We start from the raw sequence: 11,797 nt of genomic DNA on the forward strand, positions 1-11,797 counted from the left end.
AGCCCCCTTTAAACCCACCTAGCCAATCACAGCCCCCTTTAAACCCACCTAGCCAATCACAGCCACCTTTAAACCCACCTAGCCAATCACATCCCCCTTTTACCCACCTAGATAATCACAGCCCCCTTTAAACCCACCTAGCCAATCACAGCCCCCTTTAAACCCACCTAGCCAATCACAGCCCCCTTTAAACCCACCTAGCCAATCACAGCCCCCTTTAAACCCACCTAGCCAATCACAGCCCCCTTAAACCCACCTAGCCAATCACAGCCCTTAAACCCACCTAGCCAATCACAGCCCCTTTAAACCCACCTAGCCAATCACAGCCCCTTTAAACCCAAGCCACCTATTAAACCCACCTAGCTAATCACAGACCAATTTAAACCCACCTAGCCAATCACAGCCCCCTTTAAACCCACCTAGCCAATCACAGCCCCCTTTAAACCCACCTAGCCAATCACAGCCCCCTTAAACCCACCTAGATAATCCCAGTCCCTTAAACCCACCTAGCCAATCACAGCCCCCTTTAAACCCACCTAGCCAATCACAGCCCCCTTTAAACCCACCTAGATAATCCCAGTCCCTTAAACCCACCTAGCCAATCACAGCCCCTATTAAACCCCCCTATTAAACCCACCTAGCCAATCACAGCCCCTTTAAACCCACCTAGATAATCACATCCCTTAAACCCACCTAGCCAATCACCCCATTAAACCCACCTAGCCAATCACATCAGTCCCTTAAACCCACCTAGCCAATCACAGCCCCCTTTAAACCCACCTAGCCAATCACAGCCCCTTAAACCCACCTAGCCAATCACATCCCCTATTAAACCCACCTAGCCAATCACATCCCCTATTAAACCCACCTAGCCAATCACATCACCTATTAAACCCACCTAGCCAATCACATCACCTATTAAACCCACCTAGCCAATCACATCACCTATTAAACCCACCTAGCCAATCACATCACCTATTAAACCCACCTAGCCAATCACATCCCCTATTAAACCCACCTAGCCAATCACATAAACCCCTATTCCCTATTAAACCCACCTAGCCAATCCATCACCTAGCCAATCACATTAAACCCACCTAGCCAATCACATCCCTATTAAACCCACCTAGCCAATCACATCCCCTATTAAACCCACCTAGCCAATCACATCCCTATTAAACCCACCTAGCCAATCACATCCCCTATTAAACCCACCTAGCCAATCACATCCCCCTTAAACCCACCTAGCCAATCACATCACCTATTAAACCCACCTAGCCAATCACATCACCTATTAAACCCACCTAGCCAATCACATCCCCTATTAAACCCACCTAGCCAATCACAATCACTAGATAATCCCCCTTAAACCCACCTAGCCAATCACATCCCCCTTAAACCCACCTAGCCAATCACATCCCTATTAAACCCACCTAGCCAATCACATCCCCTATTAAACCCACCTAGATAATCACAGTCCCTTAAACCCACCTAGCCAATCACATCCCCCTTAAACCCACCTAGCCAATCACAGACCAATTTAAACCCTTGAAGCTAATTACAAGCTAGAACTTTAATCCAAATGTTTTACCTCCAACATACGATGGCTCTCCATCGAACACAGATAATTAGTAGAAACAACACAGAGGAATTAGTAGAAACAACACAGAGGAATTAGTAGAAACAACACAGAGGAATTAGTAGAAACAACACAGAGGAATTAGTAGAAACAACACAGAGGAATGATAGAAGATAATTAGTAGAAACAACACAGAGGAATTAGTAGAAACAACACAGAGGAATTAGTAGAAACAACACAGAGGAATTAGTAGAAACAACACAGAGGAATTAGTAGAAACAACACAGAGGAATGATAGAAGATAATTAGTAGAAACAACACAGATGAATGATAGAAGATAATTAGTAGAAACAACACAGAGGAATTATAGATAATTAGTAGAAACAACACAGAGGAATTAGTAGAAACAACACAGAGGAATTAGTAGAAACAACACAGAGGAATGATAGAAGATAATTAGTAGAAACAACACAGATGAATGATAGAAGATAATTAGTAGAAACAACACAGAGGAATTATAGATAATTAGTAGAAACAGCACAGAGGAATTATAGATAATTAGTAGAAACAGCACAGAGGAATTATAGATAATTAGTAGAAACAGCACAGAGGAATTATAGATAATTAGTAGAAACAACACAGAGGAATTATAGATAATTAGTAGAAACAGCACATTGGAATATAAAAAATTAAAACAATTATGCGATAATAATGATTTAAAAGAACAATAAGATATGACATATATCTACCCTGGCATGACGAACTCCCAAACATTCATTTTTACAAGGAGAGGAGAAAGACAACAGACTGTGTTGCAGATCAATCATTTTTGTTATTTTATTTAACCAGGCCAGTCAGCTAAGAACAAATGATTGTTTACAATGACGGAATACCCGGGCCAAACCCCAAACCCGGGCGACGCTCAATCAATTGTGCGCCTCCCTATTGGACTCCCAATCACGGCCGGTTGTTATACAGCCTGGAATTGAACCAGGGTCTGTAGTGACACCTCTAGCACTGAGATGCAGTGCCTTAGAGCTGCGCCAGATCGGGAACCCAATATATCATAGAGCTAGCTGCAGATCAATCATATATTATAGAGCTAGCTGCAGATCAATCATATATCATAGAGCTAGCTGCAGATCAATCATATATCATAGAGCTAGCTGAAGATCAATCATATATCATAGAGATAGCTGCAGATCAATAATATATCATAGAGCTAGCTGCAGATCAATCATATATCATAGAACTAGCTGCAGATCAATCATATATCATAGAGCTAGCTGCAGATCAATCATATATCATAGAGCTAGCAACAACATGGTCTGTTGGTTTGGGTCATGGGACAGAGAGGGACATGTTCTGTTATGGGGGCTGCCAGGCTGATCTGCATCTAAAGTTTGTGTGTGTGTCTGTGTGTGTGTGTGTGTGTCTGCGTGTGTGTGTGTCTGCATGTGTGTGTGTGTGGGGTGCTGGGTGTGTGTGTGTGTGTCTGCGTGTGTGTGTGTCTGTGTGTGTGTGTGTGTCTGTGTGTGTGTGTGTCTGCGTGTGTGTGTGGGGTGGGGTGGGGTGTGTGTGTGTGTGTGTGTCTGTGTGTGTGTGTGTGTGTGGGGGGTGTGTGTGTGTGTGTCTGTGTGTGTGTGTGTGTGTCTGCGTGTGTGTGTGTCTGCGTGTGTGTGTGGGGTGTGTGTGTGTGTGTGTGTGTGCGTGTGTGTGTGTGTGTGCGTGTGTGGTGTGGGGTGTGTGTGTGTGTGTGTGTCTGCATGTGTGTGTGTGTCTGCTGCATGTGTGTGTGTGTGTGTGTCTGCGTGTGTGTGTCTGCGTGTGTGTGTGTGTGTGTGTGTGGTGGTGTGTGGGTGTGTGTGTGTCTGCGTGTGTGTGTGTCTGCATGTGTGTGTGTGTGGGGTGGGGGTGGGGTGTGTGTGTGTCTGCGTGCGTGTGTGTGTGTCTGCATGTGTGCATATCCTTCTAAATGGTTCTGTGTGTGTATATAATATCCTTCTAAATGGTTCTGTAAAGTATATAATAGCCTTCTAAATGGTTCTGGAAAGTATGAAAATAGCCTTCTAAATGGTTCTGTAAAGTATAAAATATCCTTCTAAATGGTTCTGTAAAGTATATAATAGCCTTCTAAATGGTTCTGTAAAGTATATAATATCCTTCTAAATGGTTCTGTAAAGTCTAAAATAGCCTTATTATCACGAGGATGTGACCCAGGTGGAGACACAGGAGACAGATAGTACAGTTCTCAGGGCAGGCAGAGGTTCGTAATCAGGTCAGAGTCAGGCAGGCTCGGGGTCAGGGCAGACAGAGGATCGTAATCAGGTCAGAGTCAGGCAAGTACAGGACGGCAGGCAGGCTCGGGGTCAGGGCAGGCAGAATGGTCAGAACTGGGAAAAACTAGGAAACAGAACTAGAGAAACAGGAAGGCGGGAGAGTACGCTGGTAAGACCTGACAAGACAAACTGGCAACAGACAAACAGAGAAAACAGGTATAAATACACAGGGGATAATGGGGAAGATGGGCGACACCTGGAGGGGGGTGGAGACAAGCACAAAGACAGGTGAAACAGATCAGGGTATGACACTTATAAAAGGCGATGTAAAGACTCTTCCCCCATCTCCACATCAATCCCATCTAAAGACTCTTCCCCATCTCCACATCAATCCCATGTAAAGACTCATCCCCCATCCCCCATCTCCACATCAATCCCATGTAAAGACTCTTCCCCCATCTCCACATCAATCCCATGTAAAGACTCTTCCCCCATCTCCACATCAATCCCATGTAAAGACTCTTCCCCCATCTCCACATCAATCCCATGTAAAGACTCATCCACATCAATCCCATGTAAAGACTCTTCCCCATCTCCACATCAATCCCTGTTTCCACCACTCCTCTCCGTTTCTCCCACGTATCCATCTCCCCTCTGATTCCGGTACTGTCTCAATAGTGTATATTGTTTACCAATATACTTCTATTAAATTATTTATTCCCATCGTCCGGTCCCCGATTCCTGCCGACTACGCCACATGTGGCAATATGATGGAGTGCCGCTGATCTTGGGTCAGTCTAGCCTTTTCCCCACTGATGGTAAAGGTTAGGATTGGGGGAGGGGAAGCTGATCATAGAATCATAGAATCATAGAATCCATAGAATCATAGTATCATAGTATCATCTTATCATAGAATCATAGAATCATAGAATCCATAGAATCATAGTATCATCTTATCATAGAATCATAGAATCATAGAATCATAGAATCATAGTAACCAAGGGACATTTCTTTCCAGAGCGCTATATGACAGTTTGCAGAGGAAAAGGAAGACACTGAATGCACACATTGTTAACACAATAAAACTGTATTACATTTGTGCTTAAAATTATTACAATACATTATTTACAAGCGTTGTTGTTGTTGTTGTTGTTGTCCTTCCTGGAAATAAACATCTCATGCTGGATGACACAAGAAACCCTTATACAATAGCAAGCAGGAAGGAATCTTTCTGTTTCTTACTCCCTTCGAGTTGTTTGTGTTCATTAGCTAACTGTTGCCTTCTTTGTAAATGATGCTTCAGCATGGTTGGCCCTTAATTGATAGTTGATCATTTAAATTCAGCTGCTAGGTCAATGTGGTATTTTCCTTCCGAGAAGGAAGGTTCACGGTCCCTCAAAGCCAGCCCTTCATCCTAAATGCCACTCTATTCCCTATATAGTACACTACTTTAGACCAGAGCCCTATTCCCTATATAGTACACTACTATAGACCAGAGCCCTATTCCCTATATAGTGCACTACTTTAGACCAGAGCCCTATTCCCTATATAGTGCACTACTTTAGACCAGAGCCCTATTCCCTATATAGTACACTACCTTAGACCAGAGCCCTATTCCCTATATAGTGCACTACTTTAGACCAGAGCCCTATTCCCTATATAGTACACTACTATAGACCAGAGCCCTATTCCCTATATAGTACACTACTATAGACCAGAGCCCTATTCCCTATATAGTGCACTACTTTAGACCAAAGTCCTATTCCCTATATAGTGCACTACTTTAGACCAGAGAGCCCTATTCCCTATATAGTGCACTACTTTAGACCAGAGCCCTATTCCCTATATAGTGCACTACTTTAGACCAGAGCCCTATTCCCTATATAGTGCACTACTTTAGACCAGAGCCCTATTCCCTATAGAGTGCACTACTTTAAACCAGAGCCCTATTCCCTTTATAGTGCACTACTTTTGGCCAGGGCTCCATATGTTCCCTATATAGTGCACTACTTTAGACCAGAGCCCTATTCCCTATATAGTGCACTACTTTTGGCCAGGGCCCTATTCCCTATGTAGTGCACTACTTTTAGCCAGAGCCCTATTCCCTATATAGTGCACTACTTTTAGCCAGAGCCCTATTCCCTATATAGTGCACTACTTTTGGCCAGGGCTCCATATACGAAATAGAGTGTCATTGAGGAAACACCGCGGAGTAACAATTACCTAACGCTCACAGACCATGTGACCAGCAAAGTCTTCATTGAAGGCAACTTGCATCTGCGCCAGCTGACAGTACAGCCTACGTACCAGAAGAGGAAGCGCCAGGCTACTCCCATCTAGTCACAACTGACTGAGAGTTAAAACAGTGATTCAACTAATAGTGATTGAAAGAATTCAAGTATCAGCATGTTGAAGAATGACATTCCGCATCAATGAAAATTGGGACAACAGGTGATCAATAGACAAAGCACTGAAAGCTTATCAAATAAATGAAATAAATACAGTCTACAAAAGCACCCCCAGATACCCCTAGAAACCCCCCACCCCAGAGACCCCTTGAACTACTCCCCAGATACCCCTAGAAACTCCCCCAGATACCCCTTGAACTACTCCCCAGATACCCCTAGAAACCCCCCGATACCCCTAGAACCCCGCCCCCCACCACAATACCCCTTGAACCACCCCCGATACCCCTTGAACTACTCCCCAGATACCCCTAGACCCCCCGATACCCCTTGAACCCCCCGATACCCCTAGAACCTCCCCCTCACCCGTCACCCCCCATACCCAGTGTGAGAGCACAAACCAAAGGCAGGCAAGGCCTTGAGAACTTCCGCAAAACATGAGAACTTCCGCAAAAATGTCCAAGCCCCCGAACCCCCCCACACCCCCGCACTAATTACAAGCCACTCCATAGGACCACAGTCCAGAATCGCCAGTCTTCCAAAGAGAGTCCCAAATGAGAGTCTATAAAACGACACGGAGAGAGCTTTCCCGAGCTGAACAGATCACGATGGTTGGATTGTGGTTGAATTCAACCTGAGATCGGATGGTGACGCTCTGTGTCTCCGTAGTTCTCTCTTCCCTGCCTTTCCGGGGTCGGGTCAGATAGTCACTTGGGCCCTAGTGGAGACTGAGTCATATGGGTTTCAGACACTGGGATCTTGATTGTTTAGGTTCTCCCCAGGAATAGGAGGGGGGTGGACATTGAGGAGGGGGGGGGTGTCTCTTTTTCTGGGAGGGGGGGGGGCGAAGGTGGATTGGGGTATCATTGTAAAGCTTGTGTTTGATTGTTGGGAAACAAACAAAGTCAACTTTTGTACATGTCGTCCGTTGTGACCTTGTAAGGGCCTCCCCTCACCCCTCCTCCTCTGACAACCCTTAGTCTCTATGGCCAGTCTCTAATAGCCAGTCTCTATGGCTATTCTGTACAACAGAGAAACGGTCCCTTCCAGGTTGAACATTGGTTGTTGGTTGGTTATATACACGTTAGGGCTCTGACATTGGAGAGGAAGAGAAAGAGAGAGAGAGAGAGTTGTAGTAGTGCTTTTGGTGTCTGATTGGATGGCTTTCCTCCTTCCTTCAGTCTGATTGGATGGCTCTCCTCCTTCCTTCCTTCAGTCTGATTGGATGTCTCTCCTCCTCCTCCCTTCAGTCTGATTGGATGGCTTTCCTCCTTCCTTCAGTCTGATTGGATGGCTCTCCTCCTTCCTTCCTTCAGTCTGATTGGATGGCTCTCCTCCTTCCTTCCTTCAGTCTGATTGGATGGCTCTCCTCCTCCTCCCTTCAGTCTGATTGGATGGCTCTCCTCCTCCTTCCTTCAGTCTCTCTCTGCTCTCCTCAACCCTATCACCCCCGCCCCCTCTCTCTCTGCTCTTCATCTGTAGTCAGCGAACCTGCGGGGCGTATCCCTCCTTCATCAGCCCCTCCTCGTAGTCCGTCTGACACAGGATCATATTGTTCTTCAGAAAGAACTTATCTCCCACACAAAACCTAGAGAGGGAGGGAGAGAAAAGAGAGAGTTTATTGAGTTTCATTTTTGAGTTGTTTACTTACATTTTTTTTTTACAGGGACAGTGCTCATTAATCAACGTTTCAGTAAAAGAGACGGTTTTAGCCAGCCGGCTAATTTTCAACCTCAGTCCCTGGGCAGGTTATTAAAAACAATTACAAATAACAATACAGACAATCATTGATCAGTGAGCACACACAGAGCAACATAGAACAAGCAAGACGTAGCATACAGACAGAACAACATAGAACAAGCAAGACATAGCATACAGACAGAGCAACATAGAACAAGCAAGACGTAGCATACAGACAGAACAACATAGAACAAGCAAGACGTAGCATACAGACAGAGCAACATAGAACAAGCAAGACGTAGCATACAGACAGAACAACATAGAACAAGCAAGACGTAGCATACAGACAGAACAACATAGAACAAGCAAGACATAGCATACAGACAGAGCAACATAGAACAAGCAAGACATAGCATACAGACAGAGCAACATAGAACAAGCAAGACATAGCATACAGACAGAACAACATAGAACAAGCAAGACATAGCATACAGACAGAACAACATAGAACAAAAAGCAGCAAGACAAATTCTATAAAAGCAACAAAGTGTTTCCACACCTCACAAGCTACAGACCACAGACAACATGGAGAGCGGCAACACACAGCTAGGGACCATGTTCACAAATCTGACTGGCCTTGAGCTTCATGTTTTTATGGTGAAAGTGTGATATGTGGTGCAGTTATGTGTGTCTGATGGCAGTGTATTCCAGACATCGGAAGCTCTCACAGAGAATGCAGATTTACTAAAGGTGCTTTTCCTTAAGGGAACTATACAGTCACCTCTCATGGCAGACCTTGTAGATCTGCTGACATATGTCTGGGTTTTCTGTTTAACAAAAGTACTGAGTGGAGGGGGAGGAGCCAGGCCATTTATAGGATCTTGAATACAAGACATGCGTCAGTGTATTGCACAAGATTTTCCCAACTCAGGAGCTCATGCTTCCTGAGGATGTAACAGTGATGATGGCTATTGGGCTTCCTATCAAGCACTTTGAGAGCCTGTTTGTAGACAGACTGAATAGGTTTTAATGTTTAACAACAAGCTTGGGCCCAACTAGTCAAGCAGTATGTTAAGTGGTGGAGTATCATAGATTTGAAGTACAGTTTTGCTACCTCTGTAGTCAAACAATTTAGTATAAATCGGAAATTAGCTAGGTTGAATTTGGATATTTGAATGACCTTTTTCACATGCTTTTTAAAAGAGAGGTTGGAATCAAGTATGATGCCAAGGTACTTAAAATCAGATACCACCTGGAGCTTCTCCCCTGACACATAGACATCTGGTTCAGTAGCATCAGATACCAGCTGGAGCTTCTCCCTGACACATAGACATCTGGCTCAGTGGCATCAGATACCAGCTGGAGCTTCTCCCCTGACACATAGACATCTGGTTCAGTAGCATCAGATACCACCTGGAGCTTCTCCCCTGACACATAGACATCTGGCTCAGTGGCATCAGATACCACCTGGAGCTTCTCCCCTGACACATAGACATCTGGCTCAGTGGCATCAGATACCAGCTGGAGAATCTCCCCTGACACATAGACATCTGGTTCAGTAACATCAGATACCAGCTGGAGCTTCTCCCCTGACACATAGAGTCACTGAGTCACTTTGTAACCTGGACCATTACAGTAGTGAGTCACTGAGTCACTTTGTATCCTGGACCATAACAGTAGTGAGTCACTGAGTCACTTTGTAACCTGAACCATTACAGTAGTGAGTCACTGAGCCACTTTGTAACCTGAACCATTACAGTAGTGAGTCACTGAGTCACTTTGTAACCTGAACCATTACAGTAGTGAGTCACTGAGTCACTTTGTAACCTGAACCATTACAGTAGTGAGTCACTGAGCCACTTTGTAACCTGAACCATTACAGTAGTGAGTCACTGAGTCACTTTGTAACCTGAACCATTACAGTAGTGAGTCACTTTGTAACCTGAACCATTACAGTGGTGAGTCACTGAGTCACTATGTAACCTGGACCATTACAGTAGTGAGTCACTGAGCCACTTTGTAACCTGAACCATTACAGTAGTGAGTCACTATGTAACCTGGACCGTTACAGTAGTGAGTTCTGGTGCAGCTTGTTATTTGCTCTTTGCACATATATCACTGTATCATCTGAAAACATCTGAACTACAAACCCAGTACAGACAGAAGACAGGTCATTAATGTACAGGCTGAACTACAGACCCAGTACAGACAGAAGACAGGTCATTAATGTACAGGCTGAACTACAGACCCAGTACAGACAGAAGACAGGTCATTAATGTACAGGCTGAACTACAGACCAAGTACAGACAGGAGGCAGATAATTAATGTACAGGCTGAACTACAGACCAGTACAGACAGGAGGCAGATCATTAATGTACAGGCTGAACTACAGACCCAGTACAGACAGAAGGCAGGTCATTGATGTACAGGCTGAACTACAGACCCAGTACAGACAGAAGACAGGTCATTAATGTACAGGCTGAACTACAGACAGAAGGCAGATCATTAATGTACAGGCTGAACTACAGACCCAGTACAAACAGAAGACAGATCATTAATGTACAGGCTGAACTTCAGTACAGACAGAAGGCAGATCATTAATGTACAGGCTGAACTACAGACCCAGTACAGACAGAAGACAGATCATTAATGTACAGGCTAAACTACAGACCCAGTACAGACAGAAGGCAGATCATTAATGTACAGGCTGAACTACAGACCCAGTACAGACAGAAGGCAGATCATTAATGTACAGGCTGAACTACAGACCCAGTACAGACAGAAGACAGGTCATTAATGTACAGGCTGAACTTTAGACCCAGTACAGACAGAAGACAGGTCATTAATGTACAGACTGAACTACAGACCCAGTACAGACAGAAGACAGATGATTAATGTACAGGCTGAACTACAGACCCAGTACAGACAGAAGACAGATCATTAATGTACAGGCTGAACTACAGTACAGAGAGAAGGCAGATCATTAATGTACAGGCTGAACTACAGACCCAGTACAGACAGAAGACAGATCATTAATGTACAGGCTGAACTACAGACCCAGTACAGACAGAAGGCAGATCATTAATGTACAGGCTGAACAGGAGGGGCCCCAGTATTGACGCTTGGGGCACGCCCACATCATAGCTGAGAGTGGGCGACAGCTCACTGCTCACTCTGACACACTGAGTTCTGCCTTCAAGGTACGATTTCATCCATCGCAAGGCATCGGGGGAAAAGTTGAACTTGGACAATTTTATGATGAGAACCTCATGGTTAACAGTATCAAAAGAGAGAGATAAAGAGAGAGATAAAGAGAGAGAGGGAGCGAGGGAGAGAAAGTGAGACAGGTTTACATAAGTTTACATAAGCATCAACCCCTAGACGGCTGTAGACCAACCCCCAGCCCCTAGAAGGCTGTAGACCAACCCCCAGCCCCTAGACGGCTGTAGACCAACCCCCAGATCCCTAGAGGGCTGTAGACCAACCCCCAGCCCCTAGACAGCTGTAGACCAACCCCAGCCCCTAGACGGCTGTAGACCAACCCCCAGCCCCTAGAAGGCTGTAGACCAACCCCCAGCCCCTAGACGGCTGTAGACCAACCCCCAGATCCCTAGAGGGCTGTAGACCAACCCCCAGCCCCTAGACAGCTGTAGACCAACCCCAGCCCCTAGATGGCTGTAGACCAACCCCCAGCCCCTAGACGGCTGTAGACCAACCCCCAGCCCCTAGACGGCTGTAGACCAACCCCCAGCCCCTAGACGGCTGTAGACCAACCCCAGCCCCTAGACGGCTGTAGACCAACCCCCAGCCCCTAGACGGCTGTAGACCAACCCCAGCCCCTAGACGGCTGTAGA

At 45.4% G+C, this 11,797-nt stretch overlaps 1 protein-coding gene across 4 annotated transcripts in view; it reads right to left on the reverse strand.

Annotated features, from left to right (window-relative positions):
- Positions 1–7,512: 7,512 nt before the first annotated feature.
- lmo3 (LIM domain only 3) overlaps positions 7,513–11,797 on the reverse strand; it is a 133,659-nt gene continuing 129,374 nt past the window's right edge. For all 4 annotated transcript variants that reach the window (XM_042316544.1, XM_042316545.1, XM_042316546.1 and 1 more), the window contains exon 4: positions 7,513–7,851. In XM_042316544.1, the coding sequence (XP_042172478.1) occupies positions 7,746–7,851 (106 nt within the window). In that variant the 3' untranslated portion in view covers positions 7,513–7,745. The remainder of the gene's footprint in view (positions 7,852–11,797) is intronic.

The sequence above is a fragment of the Oncorhynchus tshawytscha genome, unplaced genomic scaffold, assembly GCF_018296145.1.
Source record: "Oncorhynchus tshawytscha isolate Ot180627B unplaced genomic scaffold, Otsh_v2.0 Un_contig_106_pilon_pilon, whole genome shotgun sequence".
Classification (NCBI taxonomy): domain Eukaryota; kingdom Metazoa; phylum Chordata; class Actinopteri; order Salmoniformes; family Salmonidae; genus Oncorhynchus; species Oncorhynchus tshawytscha.